At 31.1% G+C, this 22,659-nt stretch overlaps 3 protein-coding genes across 4 annotated transcripts; 1 reads left to right on the top strand and 2 right to left on the bottom strand.

Moving 5' to 3' along the window:
• Positions 1-958: 958 nt before the first annotated feature.
• LOC126737662 (spondin-1) lies at positions 959-6,409 on the bottom strand. Its single transcript, XM_050442650.1, has 12 exons — positions 6,167-6,409; positions 3,951-4,203; positions 3,767-3,902; positions 3,567-3,711; positions 3,324-3,509; positions 3,141-3,271; positions 2,866-3,085; positions 2,630-2,804; positions 2,377-2,573; positions 1,770-2,024; positions 1,497-1,667; positions 959-1,430 (listed from the first exon to the last, which is right to left on the bottom strand). The coding sequence occupies exons 1-12, from the start codon at positions 6,336-6,338 to the stop codon at positions 1,162-1,164; spliced, it is 2,310 nt and encodes a 769-aa protein (XP_050298607.1). The 5' UTR covers positions 6,339-6,409; the 3' UTR covers positions 959-1,161.
• A 183-nt stretch (positions 6,410-6,592) lies between these two features.
• Positions 6,593-20,992, bottom strand: LOC126737663 (uncharacterized protein KIAA0930 homolog). Of its 2 annotated transcripts, XM_050442651.1 has the most exons (9): positions 20,731-20,992; positions 17,001-17,161; positions 16,764-16,943; positions 16,465-16,707; positions 15,230-15,445; positions 12,373-12,556; positions 11,207-12,019; positions 6,956-7,105; positions 6,593-6,836 (listed from the first exon to the last, which is right to left on the bottom strand). In XM_050442651.1, the coding sequence occupies exons 1-9, from the start codon at positions 20,837-20,839 to the stop codon at positions 6,796-6,798; spliced, it is 2,097 nt and encodes a 698-aa protein (XP_050298608.1). In that variant the 5' UTR covers positions 20,840-20,992; the 3' UTR covers positions 6,593-6,795. The 2 variants fall into 2 exon arrangements, with proteins under 2 accessions (XP_050298608.1, XP_050298609.1); XM_050442652.1 differs by lacking the exon at positions 11,207-12,019.
• On the top strand, positions 7,538-9,853 carry LOC126737664 (uncharacterized). The gene is made up of 5 exons (XM_050442653.1): positions 7,538-7,711; positions 7,775-7,864; positions 8,692-8,832; positions 9,469-9,595; positions 9,656-9,853. Exons 1-5 carry the CDS (start codon positions 7,706-7,708, stop codon positions 9,799-9,801), a joined length of 510 nt encoding a protein of 169 aa, XP_050298610.1. The 5' UTR covers positions 7,538-7,705; the 3' UTR covers positions 9,802-9,853.
• Positions 20,993-22,659: the final 1,667 nt, after the last annotated feature.

Genomic DNA, 22,659 nt, shown 5'->3' on the forward strand with positions numbered 1-22,659 from the left:
TTATTCCTTGACGCAATGTCGATGTTTCAAAGTGTAATTAAATCTAGAAACTCTTTTACCATTAGCTAAGTTGTATAGACATTTTAATCTAGCGCAAACCCTGCCCACTTCTAAAGGTGGCAGATTCAGTTGACTTTCTATTTCTCTGTACACATGATCTACTATGATCAAATCAAATTTATATGAACAATCTCGCAAGAATTTATACGGAACGCTTTTTGTCAAGATGCTACATGTGCATCATACGGAGGCCAAATCACTGACACTTACTCTAATCTACACGTAACTGAGAAATAATAAATATTTTTAAGTGTATACACAGAAAAATTCTTGCGGTTCCTAAATATAAAGCTTAGCATGTTTGATGATCTTACTAACTTTATTAATAAGTTCAACAAAAGATAATTTTTCATCAGAAATGCCTAGATCCTTGATTCTGGAGACATACTTCAGAGTTACCCCTTGCAAAGAGTAAGTACTTTCTCGAGTGTCTATCCTAATAATTTAAGAAGAAATATGAATAATATACGTTTATATAACTATCAGTGAGTCTGAGTTTTGAGTCAAGATGAATTCTGCTAGATGTGTATGTTTTCTACATAAAGTAATAAAAGTTTTTGTGGACTCTCTCTAGATTTCCTTATCAATAATATCAAACAGCGTATAACTTTTGAAATACCATTGCACCACACTAATCATATCATGAATAAACCAACTACACGAGTGACCTACACTTATGACACTTATGAGTAACTACACTTATGACCTGCCACGATAAATAAATCTGTTATTTGATTCTAAATTTAGTAGGTACTTTAAAATTAAGACAAATTTTGTAAATGGACTTTCTGACTTAAATAGAACAGGTTAGAAAAGGCACATCTGAAAGCTGATATTCTGGAAAGATCCAAGACTTTCTTAGAAGATTCAAGGAGAAAGTATAGTTTAGACAAATAGCTTGGGAACACTCTTTAATATATTTATAAAATAATTGTCTATAAAATCATATACAATGTTACTATTATCAAACAAAATATAGGAAATATATAATCCATTATTTGAAATTCATATATTTCTATTTATGAACTAATCTGTTATAAAAATATATTACATATCATCAATTATTAAGCATAAATAAAATCATTATAAATATATATATCTCTAATAACAAGGAACGGGTCCATAGCATCTTCGTTTCTTTTTTAAATTGGTGGGGCAAGGTTTCCCACCCTGAGCCGCTGGTCGTTTTATCATTCTGAATCTCTCTTCCACGCCGATTCCACAGGTTGCGCTGCACCTGCTCCATGAACTCCATGGAGTAATCATGCAGTCGACTGGTTGACTTCCGGGACTGACATTGACATTTTGTTGGTTTGTACGAGGCTGATTAAAGTTTGCTGAACTTGGAGGTTGATTTCCGGTTAAAGCATCTAAAAGAAAGAAATAAGCTTCATTATAAGCAATCATGGGTCTAATAGTACTAAAGATCAACTTACCTCTTACAATGCTACATGTATTCATACATTCTTCAAATGTCAAAAAATTATTTTGATTTCCTCTACAGCCACCATATATGAATTGAATACACATGGCTTTGGTGCTATCAAAGTACCATCGGTTATAATAACCCTGGCAAGGACCTTGATCACTAGACTGCATACATACCACTAAAATTTGCCAAAATCCAATTTAAGTATCGAGTACTTTAATAAAAATAGAGATTGGTCGTAAAGAAGTGATGACATAAATACATTTTTAGGCCGTTATACCTTTAGCTGTCGCCATATCCAAAGTACATTCAGGAGTATCCATACAGGGTTGCTGTTGCAAAAGTTCCACTCTACTCTGGCATTTTTGTTGGAGCTCTGGAGCAACCAGCAGTAGTCTCTGTCGGAACTTAACACCTTTGCCGCAAGAGGCGCTACACGGACTCCAATCACTCCAGTCAGTTGTGGGACACATTGGATCCTGAACTTCTTGAACTTGCGACGTGCAAGGAGGACCCATACATTTTTCCTTCTCAACTAAAAATAAAGTTTTGATAAAAATCTGCACAGCAACCATTTAATAGGCTCTCATTTTTTTGGGTTTAAATTTTTTCTTTTTAATTTTTTTTATAATTGACCTAGCATGTAACCAGTGTGCTTCCCTAATTAATATTAACATAGAGGAAAGGTTCCAAAGCCCCACACTATCCCAGGCCGGCCTGGAGTGTCTGTTCGATAAAATATTAATTTTTATGTAGTTATTAGAAATCTTTAACATTACATTCTAAATCGACTTACTTTATCGATTTTTTTTACGTAAATGAAGCAGAATCATGTTTTATCTACATATCCAAAATGTCGAAAATTTTGCTCATAGTAAGAACGTTACCTGTGGAAATGTGTGGACACTTTTTCCTTCCCATATCATCAACAAAGAACCTTGTTCTCATTTTAAAACCAATTCCACAGGTTTCAGAGCAAGTTGACCAAGCACCCCAGGGACTCGTGCTGCATACACCTCCTGCTGAGGCAGGCGGTAAGCTATCAATTGGCAATTCATCTTCACTTGAATCATCTTTAGATCCCCTATTAATAATCGTTTATATAAAAGTTAATACACTTTTCTATATAAAATAACTAACCCTTCGCATTCGGGAATGGCTGCTACACACATTTCTTTAGAAATTAATTGTCGATTACATTGGAACATTTGTGCTTTTTGTGGCATCACGTACTGTCTTGTTCTCATTCTTAACCCCTTTCCACAACTTACTGAACAGTCACTCCATGCAGAATATTCAGTTACAGCACACTCAGCTATACAAGAAAATAATGGAATTATTTGGGAAAATGTTTATATTTGATTGAAGATACCTACCCCTATCGGTATCTTCAGTGTTTTCACTAACATCCAGTTGAGCATTCAAAAAATTCTCGTCACAATTTTTCGGGATTAGCTTTTCCCTCTTTAGATACAATCTTGCCAGAGGATTCATTTCGCTTTTAGAGGGATCATAAAATGGTGCCCTAGGATCTTCTGGATAAGTTGTAGTAATCCGGTACATCTTTTCCCTTGGGTTAGTTTCAGCATTTGGTGACTATCAAATTAAAAAATATATAATAAGCCAGCCACATGATACTAAAATTGCTTACCATATAAGTAATGCCACTGTCAGTTCCAGCATCATAAGGATATAAATCTATTGTCATATCTTGAATCCAAGAGCAGTTCTTAAGGCATAAGTTTAGTCCATTCAAACCAACAACCCAATCAGGAGATGGCCCTGAAAATAAACAAATTTTCACACTTTTTCTATTGTTTAAAAATATTCTTACCAAACATAGATGCAACTGATATTAAATGATGTCTTCTATCAACTTTGAAATTCGTAGATGTATTTGTATTAACATTGGGATGCCAAAGTCCGGCTGCCTTAATAATGGTCCTTAAATATTTTGCTTTTGCTCGTAGCTCTGTTTCTAGCATCCTTGGAGAACCCCATTCTGCTAAGCTTCTAAAACCTAAAATGGTGTATTACATGTCGACTATATTGCACATATTAATTATGCTTGAGTAACCTTCTGAAGCTATCTGCCCTTCACCCCAAAAAGAGAAGTTTCGTTCGTGAGATGCTCCAATAACATCAGAAAAGTGAGTGAGCCAAAGTGAGAATGGATAGTCTTTAGGGTGGGTTTTTTTTGACCAAATTCCTTCAAATATAAGCTGAAATATATATAATTATTAAAAAAAAATGCAAGATAAAGGAGTAGTGACTTACGCTGTATTTAGCTTCATCACATGCACAACAGTCGTTTTCATCAAATTTGATGTCTTTGTCAGTTTGTTCGCAGAACGTTTTACTAAGACCTCCATCGTCTGCATACCAATGCTGGGCATCTTCTAACACCATTGCTCTAGAATTTAAATAATTATCCGAGAATTATATGAAAATGTTTCTATACCTGAAAGTGACGCATCCAGAGCCTGGAGGAGGTGCTGCCCACATAAAAAAGACCTCAGTTTTAGGAGCTGAACTTTTCTCTGAGATCGTGTTTACACACTCTTCATTAAATGTAGTCTGATTATCTCCATACAATTGAAAGCTGCCCACTTTTTGGGGTGACAAGTCATCTGGACGATCAGCAGATTCAACATTAATTATAAACCTTTGGAATTGCTGCAGTTGGTTTATTGATTTTTGACCCATAAGATATACTGAAATAGAGAAAAATGCATTAAATAAACAGCAAAGATTTGCAATATTTCTAATAGAGTACAACATGCATATATGAAAATCAAAAAGCTCTTCATGAAGGACATATTACTGTGAAGAAGTAAAAAGTACTTCTAAATTAATGTAATATATATTACGAACTTTGTATGACACAAATTATAAATAAAATTATGAAAAAACTCTTTCAGAAAGTATCGTTAAGGAACATATACGTGATAGTGCACTCTGAACAAGTGAAACTTTAGATGACATGAAGATACTTTACAAATAGTCTTTTCTTCATTTATTATGATAACGAGAATTTAATACCAAAATGAGAAAACAAATTCAATTAGTTCTAAATATAATTACAAAAATACAGAAGAATAAAACTGAAGATTAGTTTTCACAAAGGTCCAAGTTAAATTGGAGACCCTGGGATGCTTAATACTAAGGAATGGGGAACTGAGTAAAAGAATGGTAGTAGAAGTAAAATTTGTTGAAAGAGAAATTACTTTTACATAATTATTAGTTTTGCAAATTTCAGAACAAGCTGTAACTATCATGGAGCCATAAAATTAACGACAGAGCATCTATAACAGAGAATCTACAGTAACAGCTAACTTATTTTGAAGGAGTTTAAAATAATTTGAATGATCTGAGGAAAAGACATTAGAAATAAGATTGGACACATGAATCTCAGTTTCTTTACTGCATTTTAATTGAATTTAACCAGAAAATGATAGAAATATAAATTGACGCTATTGGGTTTACCAATGATAAGGTTAAGGCTGATTACTTAAAAATAAAAAGTTAAAAGACATGTCATTCCTTTGGAATCTAACGAAAAGTGGGTTAGTTGCAGAAGTTCATTATTATTTCATCATGATTATTTTGTCGTTTCAGGCAATGGATTAACAAATATATTCCTTTTTTCCAGGCAAACAAACCATTAAATATTTTTAATTTTCCAAGCATTTTTATTGTAACGTTATGTCTATTTTAATATTTCAGGCAATAAAATTAAAAAATGTTTCCTTTATTCAGGGCACTTAAATCATAATTATTCGTAAATTTTTTCTTTTTAATTTATACAGTTCAGCTTGTGCTATTTCTTTATACAGTTAAATGAAAATTCTTTGTTGATTTATTCAAAAAATACTGAAAAAACTGGATATTCTTAAATTCTGTCATCTAAATCAGCAGAATAATTTTTCAGCGATTTCAGTAATTTTTAGGTGTTCAATTTGAGTCTCATTTCTTTGTATACTCACTTGTTTTGACTGTCAGTAATCGCCTATATTTATTGGTCAAAATTCGTTCAAATATTATAGAGAGCCAATTTTGTTATTTATCTGGAAAACAAGTCATTAAGTAGAGAGTCAGCGTGAGTAATTTCAATGTATTCTAATCGGAATTAAATAAAGGTGTAAAGGTAGTGAGCAATGATTCCATTAAGTCGGTTAATTTTGTTCTGTATCTGTAAAATGAATGAAAAGCAGAGACTCAAATAAATAACTTAATTTTCTAACTAGAAGCTTTGAGTAAACTAGCAAGCAGTGTTCCTTTTGGTCCATTCCGTTGGCATCGAAATTAAATCAACTGAAAGATCTTTAGTATATATTATTTTAACTAAAAGCAACGGAAGATGAACACACTTATCCTAATGAAGCTTCTACGAGAATTGAGATCTGAAACACAAAAGACATGACCAAAGTAAAAATATCAACATAAATAATCACGCAAAAACTATAATGATTTCATTGACTATTGTGTACACGGGACCAAAACCTAATATTGAGAAGTAAAAACCACGGACATTAATTCGTGGATAGATAGACAATATTTGATGGCTTAATACAGTGGTTAATGAGAAAATACCTATTTCTTAAAGAATTATAAATATTTTATACATACTTCAGGCACTAGGAATATTCTATGTTTTTTTAATTAAGTTATACTTACAGGTATATAATTTCCCTGGAACATACTTCTCAGGGTTTTCATTGATTTTAATATGATATCCGTTATCTCCTGGAAGTTTATCATATCTGGAATGATATATGCTTGGTACCCGCGGACAATCGCCCAGTACATAAAACACCATCAAACACCAACACACTATATACTTGATCATAGTTTTATGTTACAACTGACCACTAGTATAGAGGAAATGTTACTTACAACAAATGAATATGAGATGTGTATTTTTGAAATTTTATCAGAGAAGTGACCCTATTATCGAGGTCGCCGTGCGGCTATCTCAAGTTGATAGTGCTGGAATTACTATAGAGGAATCACTGTGATAATTTTATATGAAGGCCACATTACGGAAAAAACTTTACACAGGGTAATTTTATATTTAAACCCTTTTCGAATAAAATACAAACACTTCTAAAAATCGTTCGTTCCGTTTAATGAAATAATAAATATTTGACAGCACTTAGTAATTAAGCCTTATTTAATAAGAACATTTTTAAACCTAAGTATATAATTATTTATAAAAAATGTAAAATTAATTTAAATAATTAAAATATAAAAATTACTTTAAAACACACTTATGACATATCGTTTCTTCGTTTCCTTTGCAACTACTAGAAAGTTAGTATAGGGTTTTCTCTGTGATCTAAAATATCTAAAAAAGAAAATTGAATTACTAATTAGTGATTTTATAAACACTCTTTAAGGCACTAATTAAGCTTATTCTTTGTTATGTCTTTTAATTTAGTGAATTTTCGAATATTTTTTAATCACCTTTTGCTATACTCCACCAAGGCAACGTAACATATGTTAGGAAGGCGTTTAATGGAACAGACTGTGCCCTTTTATTTTCTTTCCAAAAGTGAAACGTCTGAGTGAAACCTCTCATCGTCCATAGCGGATTGTAGGCACCGTCTCCCAGTTCTGCAAAAGAAAATCCTAATAAAGTAAAACAAAATAACGAAATTTCAACAATAAAACATTTACGTTGGCAGCACTAGCTCCAGTGACGCTATGAACGAGTCGCAGGTGGACTTTTTTGTCGTTTTTACGGGCTTAATTGCGGCTTTTAGGTTTTTGTTAGTGTGACGCGACAACGTGGTGCAAATGCGTTTAAAAACTTTTAAGGCGGTTTAATATTAAAAAAATATAGAAAAAAGAATAGCATAGAAGAATATATGGTTTAATATTTTATATTACAACAGATTTAAACTGGAGAAATGAAAACAACTGAATAAGTCAAAAGATGCTCTTATAACTGTTCTATCAATTTACCAAATTTCATTTGCTTATCTTGAAAAAATAAGTTTTTCCTGTATTACTCAGTATAGTACTTAAAAAATCCTACACTCTTATTTAAAAAAACCTTTCCCTCCCATCTTGCCTAAAAATTTCACAGTTTATATACATGCACTAGCAAAACTTTCATGTACTTTTAAAATAAACATTAATCTAAAATTAAACGCGTTTTAAGTTTTATTCAAAACGTAATATTGGATACGTTCATTCATGTAAAATTTAGATATGCAGGTAGGTATCTCTAGAGGCCAACATTTTTTAATAGATTTTGTTTTATAACTTAATTAACTGCAGATTCACTTTATTCTAAATGCAATGTTTGAAAAGTTTCTATTTTGCTGGAAGCATAAAATCAGTGCAGTATTAATGGCATGTACATCACTGGTAAGTTCGTTTAAGTAAACACTGGGATAGGCAAATATATCTTTTTACTAAAATGACGAATATTTAAACATAATTTTCATGATTAAAATTTATTTATGCATATAGTTAGATCATTTTTTTCCAGATCCATATAACAAGAATTTTTTTCTTTTTATTTTAACTTGTGTTAAGTATAGTTGGATTTAATAAGGAATTATTTGTGGCTGACGTCTGTGTGACCATTAGGTGGCCAGCACAATCTTACCATATATATATTAAACTACATATATATAGTCTTTGCTATATAATAAACAAGCTATGGATTAAATAACTACCAACAACAGAACCGCAGATACGACTCACATAAAGCATAAATCTCCAACTTAGTTTGAGCAAGATATTGGCCACAGGCTGGTGCAGCAGAAGAGGATCGATAATATGCAACTAATATTCAGGAAATGTGCTAGATCTTTGACACAAAGCAAGAAGAGATTAAACGCAGAAGCAAACCCCTAGAGTTTTCCAAATTTATACGATATCTGATTTATACGATAAGCATTTAAATGCATAGAAGATACATTGACGATTATATTACACGTGCCACTAGTTTTTTTAGGTTATTGGTAATTATGAGAGCAGTGACATTAATCTGAATTTAGATAGGATACCTACTTATATTTGTAAAATTAAAATAAACTTTCTGCACCACAAAACTTTACTTCAATATCAAGATTAATACATTTTTATCTATACAGTAATCCGAAAAGTTGTGACTGTCTTGAACACTTTTTTAGATAGTGCTGTCACAATATTAAGCCATCTTAGGTTATTAATATATATCTTTTTAGATACTGGGCATAACAGGGACTATATACTTTTCCTTAAAAAAGTACCATATTACAGAGCCAACATCTATTGCTAGTAACTTCTTGGTAATTTCCATATTCCATATCATTGTCAGTTTAGTGCTTATGTCTGGAATCATATGGGTTTGTAGTTTCTTTTTTAATAATATTTAAAGGGCAGTAGGCCAATGTGATCTAAGTGCCATGTTATGTTTATACCGAAAATCTAATTTGAAATAATAAAAACTCAAAAGTACAAGTACAAGTAAATATGTATTCTCTACAAGGTAGGACTCCTAGCTGGTAATAATTAATTAAATATACAAAACTCAGGTTGTAAAAATGTTTGGTTAGTGTATCCTTTATTAAGAAATGTAGTTGTAGATAGTACTTGACATATTTTTTAAGTGCAATATTGCTATAACTCTTCTTATTTCAAACTGCCTATGTAAAATACGACTTTTCTCTTATTCGTGCTTCACTTTCCCCTTTTCTAGAATGCTTCTCTTCTAAAATTTCATAATTAAAAAATACTTGAAACTCATTTTCCTACACAAAAATCCTAAAATTTAGTAGCGACGTAGAATGTGATAATCATAGTTTTGGCATTTTGATCAGTTTAATTTAAAAGGTGTTAGTAAAATGCACGGATCATAAATAGGCATATAATTATTACTATCGCACATAGATCACATTACTGAGACCAAATTCGTGTTTTTTATACTTAGATCACTTTGCCCGGCCATTCTTTATGTGTTTTATTATTTTCATGTATTTTAGGAAAGTCCCATTCTGATTCTCGCGTACGAGTTTATTCATATATCAGTCCTAATTAGCTTACTAGTTTTCGTAATGGTCAGCAGTAAAAAGAATTATTTATTTTGGATTGTTTTGGCAATCGCATCATGTAAGTATGTATACATCTGTGTAATATTTATTTATTTATTCCTCGCAATTGTGATTTCAGATGTTTTAGTTTATTGGATGCTTTGTATTCACTTATTCTATAGGCAGCTTGGACTCAAAGTGAAAAGTTCAATAAAGTATGTCGACAGGGATGTCTATAGTGTATGTAATAAGTTGTATGTCAATAGAGATGCTTGTAAATTTTAAATTTTTCAGATTGTACTTGACAAATTGACAAAAATAGAGATATTTTTTACAAGTTTTATTTGTTATTGATTATTGTTGTATACATGCTTGATAATAAGAAATTTTGTGCTAGAGACTTTTTAAATCGTTCAAATTATTCGCCATTAAGGACTACTACTAATTATTCATTATTATTTAAATGGAAAATTTATTTAATCGAATTTGAACTACCCACCTTCTATTTGAACGTTTTAAGTTTTTTCTATTAAAGTGAGCTTTAACTTAAAAAAAAATCATATTTTGCAGCTAGGAATCAATAAATATATTGAATGGTTTTTTGAGGCTGTACTTAGAAGACACCTATAAAATTCACCTGGACTTATATAAGATTATTTTCAGCTCCGAACTTTACTAGTCTATCTGCTTGTTCATTTTCTTTAAATACGGTATCCATACTAGGGAGATTATGTTCTTATCAGACAAAATCTTTAAACCTAACTGTTCTCAGTTCTATTTTGTAAGCTTTTTTAATTTTGACCCTGGGCTTGTAAGTTGTAGTAGTATTGCTTATCTGTTTTCTAAATACACAAGATCTGATGATGCCTAGTACAGGCGAAACATGTATCATCTTTTGACTTTGTATTCGATATATGTTGGACCTTATTTATTACTGTTTGACTTATTAGTGCTTTATTTGGGCCGGTTTCTTTGAAAAAAAAATGGACTATTTCTTTGAGTTCTTTACAGGCTCACATAGCTTCGGATATGCGCGTGTTAGAATCTAGCGCTTTTAGTGCTACTTCACTATCTGAGAACATTTATATTTCCGTGTTTTAATTATTGCTCTCAGCCATCTTGTATAAATCGATGTTCACCTTCTTCGTTTTTACTGAAGCTATTGGACTTCTTTTGCTTTTCAACTATAGAATTTGATTGATAGGAACTTTTATAATTTTCATACAATAGGAAAAAGTTTAAAAAAAAATATTCAAAAGATGTAAATGAAAATTCAAGTGGTATTATTAGAACAGATAATTTTTAAAATATACAATTGATAATTGAATTGATTAATTAAAAAAAATATTTGTATATGGTGTATAATAAAATATGGTGTAAATAAGAAAAAAAACCTGATCAAAAAAGGTGCTAAAAGATAAACTATCGTATCATCAATTTTAGGTCATCATTATAAACGGCAAAAAAGCGGCTTAGACAAAAGTCACATATTTTCCTCTAAAGCTTGAAATAACGTTAGATTTTTTATTATCTTGCATTGTCCTTATTCAATTAAAAAAAAATAACAGAAATACGTGCAACGAAAAACATGTTGTCCTATATAACTAAAGCATTTAATCCTATAAAGCCTAAACATTATTTAAATATAAATTAATAAATTCATTACAATAAAGTTTCTAATTTTTCTTACCACTTAGTTGTTTCCTATTGATATCGCACCAATAATAAATACTAGTACCATCCGGAGTAACTCTCTTAGGCGGCATATAATTCTTAAGCAAAACGGATTTATGCTGATTGCTTTTATTTGTACCTTTTTTAACATTTTTCGGAAGAGTACAGTAACTATAAATCTCCTTGACAGTTAATTTATTATAATTCCCATCGAAATTTCTGTTTTTCTTATTATTGGACTGTTCATTATTGCTCTTAACACCATTTATTAATGGAACGGTTACGCTAGCATTGTCGTTTTTAATATTGTCTTCAGTTCTCTCAATATGAACTTTATTTAGTACCGAATTATCAGATATGCGATTCTTTTTCATCTCTTGCACGCACGGCAATTCTTCTTTACCATTCACAGTGATATAAGGGTTTTCTGTAGTGCATCTCTCAAGAGACGTATTGCTTTTTATAGAGGCTCTACTTGGTGGCCTATCATCTGGAAGATCGTTGCTTAAATTGGTGGCATCATCAGCAAACTCAAATTCGGAATTGTATTTACTAGGTTTCGATGTATCTTTAATTAGGAGTCTAGTTTTCGATTTCTTTTTCTTTTCCTTTCCGACCTCGAATTCTGACTGATTAAGTAAAATGTTTACGTTATCGCTACATACTGAATTATGTTCATGAGGTCCTAAGGGCGCCTTTAGGGCACATTTACTTGGATTCAGGCAAGGCGGTCTTTTATAGATTTCGAGAAGCGTTATTGAATCTCGTTTTCTTCTTTGAAAGCATCCACAACAGGTTGGTTTGATGTTAGAAGCAGGACCAGTCTGGCCTACAACAAATAAAAAGTTTTTATTTAAGTTTATTTTTAAAAGCAACTAAGTATATCTCTAGCTATAACTCGTGTATATATTAGTACATATTATTGTATAAAACTACTTTAGGTAGTGAAAGGAAAATAGCCTACGGTCCTGCTTCTACGAATACTAACCAATACTTTGTGAAAACTATTTTTATAGAAATTTCGTTTATTTTATAATTAAAAATACGTTTTAAATACAGACACACATGGCTGTCTCTAAAGACTCTTTTATTATTTTATTGGTAATTACCGTTTTTCTTGGTTGATGGCACACATACTATAAGTATACCATGCAAAGTACTTTGCATTTTCATTGTACTTACCATCACGTAAGTCACCGGCCTCTATCTCACTTATTCCATTATCCCAATTGTCTAATCCTTCACTTTCCGATCTCGCTTTTACATCGAGTTTCGTTCTCCATCCTCCTCTGACGAAACTGTTAATGTTTGCACTTGGATCGCTCAATCTTCTTCTTGATTTGTAAACGCAATACTCCTGATCATCCTAGTAAAGCAAAATACAATTTATAGTTTTATAAAGAAAGAATTTATCATCATGTGATCAGAAGTTAATATCCTAAATGAGAAAAATCATATGTAACTTCTGATAACTTTACCGTTAATAAGCTTAAGGAGTGGAAGAGCATGAAAAGAAATTTAGACTCTCATGGATATATCATAATTTCTACCTAATTTTTCAAAATTAAAACTAGTAAGGAAAAAACTATTTAAAAAAAAATTAAAAAGGTATAGGTCGGTGGAAAAATCAATTATCTATTATATCCGGTATAATTTTTACTACACAGGAATAATTTCTATGATTTTCGGCCAATTTGATCATGGATCAGAGCATTGTGATGTATCATGAGTTTTCTTTGACGATAATGACAAGGGAAATACTGATTTGGGATTAAATTAACTCTGAAGGATTCCTATATACAAAACCTTTATCTAAGCTTATACTGTGCAAAATAGTATTTAATTGGTCAGCAGACAGTGAAAAAACATTTAAAGGACTAAAAAGAAAACTGCAAAAAATTGAAAATTTAAGGAAATTATTATGTGACTAGGTAAACTATTGACAGTAGTAAAAACTATTAAACGTTTTCATAAATATTTAAATGGTCAACGATTCATTATTAAGACTGATCATAGTTCTCTGCAAATTATTGTTTTAGTTCAAAAACCCTGAAGGACAAATAGCAAGATGCCTACAATGGCTAAAAAAATATCGCTTTAGAACTGAACACAATAAGAACGAAGATCGTTGCAATGCTGATGCTTTGTTCAGAATACATGTCAAAATTGCTTTAAAAAATGAAATTAGAAATATTTGGTTCTCGTCTTGTTGGCATGATCAGTACTGAAGAGTAAGATGCAGCTTGTGTATTTCAGAATTAACCATGATCCAGGTCTTATTTGTGAATTAAACTTTACTACAATATATGTCAAGAGTGTGCATATACCGCAGTTTACTCAAGAAAATAAGTTATTGATAATGTATCCATGTTTAAAAAGATAACTGGTAAGAAAAGCAAATTTTCAAGATAATTCTGTTGAGTTATCATTTACACTTGAAGAGCTCAGTTTTCCAAATAAAATTAAGGAACTTTAAGAACTGTAAGATGCTGAGTATACTGAGGAAACAGAAAATACTTTTTTAAAGTAACATGTAGGTTTGATGCACCTGAAAGCTTTTAACATTCCAACTTAGAACCATTTTTATTGGTGACTTTTCTAATAATTGAATGACAACTTGAAAAATTTATCAAAGGACCAAAAGTTTTTACTTATATAATTACGATAATTATTACTTTGTATTTAAGGAATAAAAGAGAAAATATTTATCAATCTTTTGTTTCAAATTGACAGAATTTTGTTGATTTCTGGTATCAATGAATTTGTCTGAAACTTCAGTGGATATTAATACGAAGAAAACTCCTGTTTAAAGACATTTTTTGCAGTCATCATTCATCATAAAGATATCGCGTAATAAGAGTAATAAAAAACCTTTTGTACAACTAATGTTTTGGTTAATAACCAGTAAGACTATAAGAAGCCAGTAGCGGTTTATGGCGAAATGGTGCAATGTTTGTCCTTTTGGAAGTCCTTTGTTAGAGAAGTTCGAACATTGGTGACGCAGCTACAGCGATCTTTTGTAATTTTTCCTAAGCATTTGATTGCATGAATCACAGAGTATTACTCGTTTGCTATTATTTAGAAAATATTGCTTTAGAATCATTCTTCTGATAGAAGGCCAATCGTTAGGTTGATGAATGACTCATTTGCTATAAGCCCAATAGATCATGAAGTCCAGGGTTCCGTGCTTGGCCCTATTTTATTCCTTTTCTATATCAATGACCTTGCATTTCTTCATATAAGAAATCGTCACGATGTGTTCAGATGATACCGACATTCTATATAGACTCATGAAGATCATGAGTCTAGAGATCATTAATGGAAATTACAGCGGGGAATTTAAGTAGGGTAAACAATGGTGTGATTCGAAAAATCCATCCATTATCCCAAAGATGCTGGTCATACACTTTTATAAAATCATCACAAATTTGTGATGCTGTAGATTTCGTCTTTTTACCTTTTATAAAAAAAAAATGGTGTGATTATTGGAAACAATGTACTTTAGGTAGAAAAAATTAAAATTGCGTCTTAAAAGCGATAAATATAGAAAGGAAGAAATAGAATGGAAGGGAAAAGAATAGGAATAGAAGAAAAATATTAGGAATATATCAAGGCATATATAACAATTAGATTGGTAAATATCCAATAAGCTTTTAGTCAAATAATAAATAGTCTTTTCTCATAGTTCCCTTACCCTTTTTATCAATGCTTAAGTAGCTTATTGGTACCTGATAAATAGAACAGAGAGAAGGAAAGTCTGATATAGCCTTTCAAATCCAAATTTCCAATGCAAAAATCCTCGTTCATAGTAAGTGCTCTGGATTTTTATAAGATTAGAGACCCATTTAGAGAGACTAAATAAAATGCACAACTAACTTTCTGATAATAAAAGTGTTTTTAATAAGCAAACAGTACTCTTAAAGGTGCCAGTGAAGTAAATCCATAAAAGAATATTATATTTGCAATAAAATTGAACATATAACTAATGCAGAAAATAGAAAATAAATGCTTTTTTATTCAAAACCATTAGAATAATTACCTCCCAATCTGAATCATCCCACATATCAGTAGCACAAAATCCTGGCTCTGAAGTGGGCGTTTCGACCCCTGACCCTTTCGGTTTCGTTACGGCCATCTCAGCGTGACCTTTGCCTTGAGGGCCCTTCATCCTTACGAACTCACATCGTTGCGATGCTGCGTTGGAAAATAACCCGAAGGTCATCTTTTGTGCCATCTTTGTACTGAGACTTGATTGCTAAAAAATATTTTTAATATGATATATAAGCTTTAAGGATATTTACAGTATCAGGTATCATATAAACATAACACACTTTCATTAGGACAGAACGTATAATAATAATTATTTTACAATCTCATCAGGAAAACGAATTTTAAACTAAAAAAATCTAATTCAAATTTCCTTTTTAATATGTAGTTTGTTGTATTGTATTATTAGAGGCGATTTTAATTTAATGAAATCATTGGAATCACTTAAATTAATCAATGAGTGATCTGAATATTATCCTACTTTCAAAATATATATTGAAAGGGTGGCAAAATTGTGTTACTCCTGAAAGCTAATCTACATGATTGCATTCTTTCATTCAGCCTAAATAGAATTTTTAAGGCGCATTTTTAAGCAGAAGAACCCTTTGAAAATTAAATTTATTGTTTAAAAAAGAAAGGATAGGCTACTGTTACAACGTCACTATATTACAGTATATTATGGTATCGATGGTATACCCCAAGCCTAAAAAAATTTTTGAATCATACGAATCATATTCTAAAATATGGCTCTTAAGTTTCTTATGTATTATCAAATTTTTGAGGATCTTAAAAACAACTTAACATATATGATATTACAAAAATGTAATAAAGTATACAATGTTCCATTTAAATTAACGAACTTGAAGACTCGGATATGCCAAAACTACCAAAATATTTTAATTATGTGTCCAATTTATTGTTTTTCTATAATTTATCAAACCACCCTGTATAGAGCTTATTTTGACGATATAAGTAATGTAAATGAAATTGAATGTTTCAAAACTGTTATTTGAAAAGCATATATATTATAATTATAAAATCTTTTTGCAAATAAAAGCGGATTAAATTATGTATTTTGTTATGGGATTTATGTGATATAACAAAATAAATACTTTTGACATCCTTAATATTTATTTAAGTTATCTATTTTCTTTCTTTCAGATATAAGAAGACAACAACATATTATGCAAAAATAACCGCTAAATATTTATTTTCTGTTATATTTACCCTTGCATCATAAACTTTTTTTAAAGCATCATATCTAATTGACCCCAAGAAAATAACTCCTTGCACAGTTCCAACCTTATCAGCCGCAACTAGTTCTACACAAACCATTTCCCCATCCCTAACTAGAATATCCTGAAACACCTCGTCAAAGTTATCAACCATAAAGCAGATATGTGGATAAGTCATTTCCTCGACGTCACCTTTTGTGTCCATTCTTCTTCTGCTCGGTGAGGCAAACACTTTCTAAAACAGAATATAATTAAATATATTAATTTTTTATTCTGTATTGAATTTCATACTTGCGAATGCCTTTTTAACACTTGTAGCTCCTTAGGGCTTGTGCGAGTACAAATAGCTAAAGTAAGGGTGTACTCAAACTGATGGATTACCAAATTCAGGTACACCGTTTCTTCCCAATCGATATCGGGGTCTCCTATCGGTAACTTTTTACTGTCTTTACGGAATACATCTACTTCAGTCTAAAATAATATGTATAATTAAATACTGTACTAGACGTTCGAAGATGGTAAGTTTACCTCAAATTTCGGCAGATATCTGGGAGAACCTTTGACGTGTTTTTTTCGAACGAAGAAGAGCAAATCATCACAGTCGATGGTTAGATCATTTTGAAAAAGAAAGTGTCGTACAAATAAATCTGTCCAATATGTGGTGCCTTGAAGCATTACAAATCCTGATTCTAAAAGGGTAAGGAACAGTAATTTGTTTAATATTGATACTTTTAGTTTATATTGATGTTTATGCATTTTAATTAGTGAACATACAAATATATATTATAATTAATGCGGTATTAAAATTTATAAAGAATAAATAATTTATTCAATGATATAATGTAAAGTATTAATGGCCTTAAAATTATACGCAATAATAATTATGTTTTGTAGGCTTACAAAATTCGGGATTAAGTGTATCACATTATATTTTTTAGAAGAAATAGATCACAATTTAAAAACACAATAAAGTCTAATTCTAGTTAAAGTCATAATTAAATGTGTTTAATATATACTACAAAAAAAAATAAGCCCGTGCATAATACTATTCCTCCAAAAAACTTCAATAGAAATAAATTGATAGCTTTACAAAGAGTTAAAAATATTAAAGAATAAAGAAACAAAAGAAAGACGAAGAATAAGAAAGAGAAATGAATTTTCCAATATAGAATAGTAAGTACACAGTAAATAACAATTATACTTTAAATAAAAAAGATGAGTTGCTTAATTATCAAGACATTGTAAAAAAAAACTTATCTAGAATATAAGTCGAAACTTATCTAGTCACACATTCAAAATTGTAAAAAATTTCTTTACTTCTCAACCAATTGTTTAATCAACCTGTTTTGAAGTGGCCAGCTCAAAGTCCGGACCTCAACCCTATTGAGAACTTGGGGGAGCACCAAGAGAGAAAAATTCTAATAAATTCCATAATAAATGTGATCTATTCCAAGTCTTGGAAGAAGCATGGAATGGAATGTCTGAAGATGTTACTCACAGTCTTTTTGTATCCATGCCAAGACGATGTGCTGAGGTTATAAGGAATAAAGGTTATGCCACAAAGTACTGAGGTTTTTTTTTAATTTTTTTATATAATAGTGTGAAATATAGCATGAAACCCAAAAATTTCGCCATTTTTCTCCTTAAAGTAAAACATTTTATTTGTAAGATTGACAATACATTTTTTTTTTGTAAAATTCGTTTTTTATTTAATTTGGTCAGATTTATTGGTCAGTTCATAAATAATATTTAAAATGACATCAATAAGAAAAAAATAAAAAAACGAAAAGTTTTTCCACTTAGGGCCAACAGTGATTTATTTACATAGTTATACTATTAAACACGATCACTTACGACTACTAGAAGTATTTATTTACTACTATTTATATCCGATTTAAATATCACGCCAATATTCCGAATTCCACTGCCTGCGCCGATGCGGCTCCTTATATACTCAGCTGACCATGATTCCGGAAGATTCTGTTACGTTCAATGCATCTTTAGAGATGTCGTGTGATGTGCTCGTTTGCCAATATCGTTACAATAAGTTTGGTTTTACGAAACACAAGAACTAGGCATTTTGGATTTCATTGCAGATATAATTAAGCCTTTCTAGGAAGGCTATTACTAGTTAAATCATTGAAAAGGCGGTTTGTTTCTGTGATTTAAGTAATAATCCTACTGGTGGTAAGTTAAAAAAGTATGGGTTTCCTACAAGCAGAAAGAGTATTACATATTCGGAGGAAAATCCATTTTTTAAATTTCAAAAATCATTTGCTCAATATTTATCAACAGGTGAGGTACACTCTTTTTGCCAATGATACGACGAGGTCAAAGTCTATGAAGCCGAGGTCCTTGAGGCTTTAGAATAAGCAGGTATAGAAGAAAATTAAAAGATAGTGGTTGTAAGTAAACGTCTCCTTAATGATGAAGTAAGATAGTCTTAAGCGTGGTTTTCCAATGCAAAGTTTGAAGGGTGCCATGAATATTCTAGCTAGGTACTTGTGGGCTATCTTTGATCCAAGACTCCTCTATTTCATCTATTTTAAGTGTCTATAACGACAATAAAAAATACACCTCGATAAATCTAACACTCTTTTATAAATGTCTAGTCCATGTCAAATTTCTGTCATTATTTTAATGGTTCGTAGAGTCCTAAGGATGATATCAAAGTGATCGACCAATATATCGATCGGAAAAATATCAGTTTGATCATCTTAAAATAAAGCTCTTAGATCTCGACCCAAATCTAACAAAGTGGTAAAACCAAATTCAAACTAAGGTCATAAAATGTCATTTAATTTAAAAAATCTGAATAATGTAACAGATTTTAAATAAGACATAACTTACGCAAGTAGAGCACCTTAGGAGCAATGTGGAGCTTAAAGGTTAGCTCTTAAAAATCTAAATAAGAGGAGCGGCAATTCAGCTTCAACTGGGTTTTTGATGCTGGATCTAAGCCATTCCGGATCTAAGTCTTTTATCGTGGTTCTATTCACAATGAATAACCCGATCTAAGGGGAACCAGAGATTCATTCTCAGAACCCACTTAGACAATTTTTAGCAGCACGTCGGTACGGTGGATCTAGCAGAAGTGGCAACCGATGATTTAAAAACGTAAATCAAAAGGGAAAGATTTGTCTCTATAGTCCTGTAAGACAACTGATCTAGAGTAAAAAAAACCTCAAGTCAGTTCCCTATCATTTGAAAAACTTAACAATTAACTAAAAGCCTCAGATTATATGAAAAACGACAGGAGTATGAATAGTCAAGGAATCAAAGTAATAATGGAAGAAATAACACAAGAGCTACTTAACCTAGGAGTCAAAGAAGAAAAGATCAGATATAGAAATGATTAACAATTATGTACATATAGGAAGGATAAAAACGAGCGTCTCGATCAATATATACAAAAACTGTAGGGATAAAGTAATCGACTTCCAGTCTATCAACGAAAATCGGTTAATACTACTGTAAATCAAAAACTAGCGACAATCCTTGGACAATATCTGATGACGAACCGCCACCAAAAAAGAATGAATTTTTTATACAGGCCATTGATGAACATAATAATTATATTATTTGGTGATCTGAATAGTAGAATTGTTCGGAGAATTAACGGCTTCGTAGTAGGCCCATTCGGAGATATTAATACCAACGACAATGGTGAGAGACTGATATAAATATGTCAACAACTTCTATTAAGAATAACAAATAGATATTGGACAGTGGATCAACAGAAGAAAGTATAAGTTGGGCATCGGGCAACGACGAAAGACGTTTTGAAATTGATATACATAACTCCGGATCTAAGCTTAGTTATATATAACCAATTTAATTAACATTATACTGAGACACTGATGCATATTTTAAGACTACTGGATTTACTTATTTATTTATTTATTTGTCATCCATCACTACAATAAGAAAACTAATGATTCAATTAACTAGATTCTAGCAGACCCATCCTATTTAATTTAGATTAAAATTTTTCTCTGCTGTATTTGTTCTAAAACCTCACCAATCCGAGTTAAGTCTTTGATCTGCGTCAATAGTGCTGAAAGTAACGCAACTTCATGATCGGATAAAATAATTCTCAAGTCGTTCGCTTGGACGTATCCATATGTCAATATGTTTTTACTTACTAACATTAGTTTGACGCATTTCTCCGTTAATCTTTCTTATCTTAAGGTTCAACAACATCAATAAAACGTTAATAAAGATTTAAAATTTCTACAAAAAATTTTTTTTAACATACCGTCTTTTAATAGCTGCCTCATTTCTTTTGTCCTTTGAAAATTGATTTCTTCTAAAAGCTGTTCCAGGGCAGTAGGAGTTTTTAACGAAGAACTGTTTGCAAAAGCCATTTTTTTTTAAATTTCGCAAATAATAGATAATTTAACACATAATTTAAGACTAATTTAACTTAAGTAACTAAATACTAATATAAAATATTAAATGAAGATTAAATATAGCGGGGTGCACCCCAATAAAATAGTCTGACTCACGTAAAAAACATTTACCATACTACGCCTTGATGAAAATTAAGGAAAGCGATCGATGACTCACGTAGGTTTGTTATATCGCTTGCGCTGTATGTATTAGAGCTTTTTGGCAAAGGCTCAATTTATCGATAACAAGTCAGAAGGATTAGTATCCTCCATTTGGCATAGGTGGCGCAAAATACTAGCATACATCTTTAATTTAGAGAGTGTTTCACTAAGGGTGCTATATCTCACAGACATAAATAGTCCTGTCAGTAGAGTAACGCAATTAGGACTGCTTAAATCGAGAATAACGACTATTTCATGCACTCCTCGGCAATTCTTTACCTTTTATTTAATCCTAGTATAGCTATGTAGCAACTTATCAATATTTGTCGTGCAAAAACCAAAATCCACAATGTATTAAACTGCTAATGACTTCAATAGTCATTTCTTAGGGATGGGTTGGGTTGGTTTCACAGTTGCCAAACTAAAACACTGTTCAGGTTTGTTCTCAATTCCTATACCAAACACTGTGCCTTTGCATTCTCTGATAATGCTTTGATTAAGGTTCGTGACATAATTTCCAGTTTAAAAAATAAAAACACGGACATCTTGCTATGGACGGGGCTAAATGTCAAAATTTTAAAGTCTTTAAAAAATTAAATCTCTTCTTCACTGAGCAGCCTAATAAACTTGTGAATGTATTAAAGAAGTTTGTTTCCCGCGCAATTAAAGGAAGCTCTTATTATCCCAATATTTGATAGATAGATATGTATTTCCAATTATTACACAAGGTGCTTTTGCACGTCAAAAATTTATAAAATAATACAATTTTAATACTAATTATGGTCTTAAAACTCAATAGAATATTACGCAAACATATTTTATACCAATAAATATAAACATAACAATAAACAAATAGTGTACAGGACATTAGAATCCTTAAAGGTAATTAAAATTGGTACTAAGATACTCCTTAAGAGAATAAAATGACTTCGCAATGAGATAATTTTTAATTTTCTTTATTAAGAGTCTTTCTGATAGTTTCCTTACATAGAGTGGAAGAACATTGTAAAGCTATACAACGTAGTAGTCAGTGCTTCTGTAAAAAAGCTTATAAAGTTATATTTGTTAACATTCAGAGATAAATGATTATTGTGTGATCACTCTACAAATATATCAAGATTTGACTGCCAAGCTCTTCTCATATCTTCCGCTAATTTTATTATTTTCCAAAGTTTTACATGTGATTAAGGCTTTGCTTAAATCATTAAGAAAGATTAAACAACAAAGGCGATAGATTATCACATTAAGGTACTTCAATATTTTTTGAACAAAATTGCCCAACTTAGACCCTTGCATTCCTGTTAACAGGTTTTCAGAGAGTCCAGCAGATTTTAATTTAGCAATCAGTAGTCTGTTGGTCAACTCTATCAAATGCCTTGAAGAAATCGGTATAAATAGATCGAGAGCTTATCGTTGCAGAAGAACGAGAGTGGCTTAATGTCTCACAAGAAAACAAATTGTACATTTTATCAAATCTATGTCTAATCGTATGAGAAATGTTATTAGGACAAGAGAAGGCTTTTACTTAGGTATTATTCAAAATGAAGTGTAAAGTTTTACGTTGTTTAAATCTATTTATGTTAATTAAAAAAAGCATAATATGCTTATTGCATTAATTTCTATATAAGTTTTTA

The sequence above is a fragment of the Anthonomus grandis genome, chromosome 6 (genome assembly GCF_022605725.1).
Source record: "Anthonomus grandis grandis chromosome 6, icAntGran1.3, whole genome shotgun sequence".
Classification (NCBI taxonomy): Eukaryota; Metazoa; Arthropoda; class Insecta; order Coleoptera; family Curculionidae; genus Anthonomus; species Anthonomus grandis.

Excerpts from the sequence above, each read along its gene's own strand:
- LOC126737662 (XM_050442650.1), bottom strand. The coding sequence starts at position 6,338 with ATGATCAAGTATATAGTGTGTTGGTGTTTGATGGTGTTTTATGTACTG. Across the intron at positions 3,510-3,566 it reads AGGGCAGATAGCTTCAGAAG|GTTTTAGAAGCTTAGCAGAA; the intron begins GTTACTCAAGCA and ends ACACCATTTTAG. Across the intron at positions 1,431-1,496 it reads TACATGTAGCATTGTAAGAG|ATGCTTTAACCGGAAATCAA; the intron begins GTAAGTTGATCT and ends TCTTTCTTTTAG.
- LOC126737664 (XM_050442653.1), top strand. Across the intron at positions 7,865-8,691 it reads TAATGGCATGTACATCACTG|ATACTGGGCATAACAGGGAC; the intron begins GTAAGTTCGTTT and ends ATATCTTTTTAG. Across the intron at positions 8,833-9,468 it reads TTATGTCTGGAATCATATGG|GAAAGTCCCATTCTGATTCT; the intron begins GTTTGTAGTTTC and ends CATGTATTTTAG.
- LOC126737663 (XM_050442651.1), bottom strand. The coding sequence starts at position 20,839 with ATGGCTTTTGCAAACAGTTCTTCGTTAAAAACTCCTACTGCCCTGGAA. Across the intron at positions 17,162-20,730 it reads GAGGCAGCTATTAAAAGACG|AATCAGGATTTGTAATGCTT; the intron begins GTATGTTAAAAA and ends TTACCCTTTTAG. Across the intron at positions 15,446-16,464 it reads AAAAAGTTTATGATGCAAGG|CAATCAAGTCTCAGTACAAA; the intron begins GTAAATATAACA and ends AATATTTTTTAG.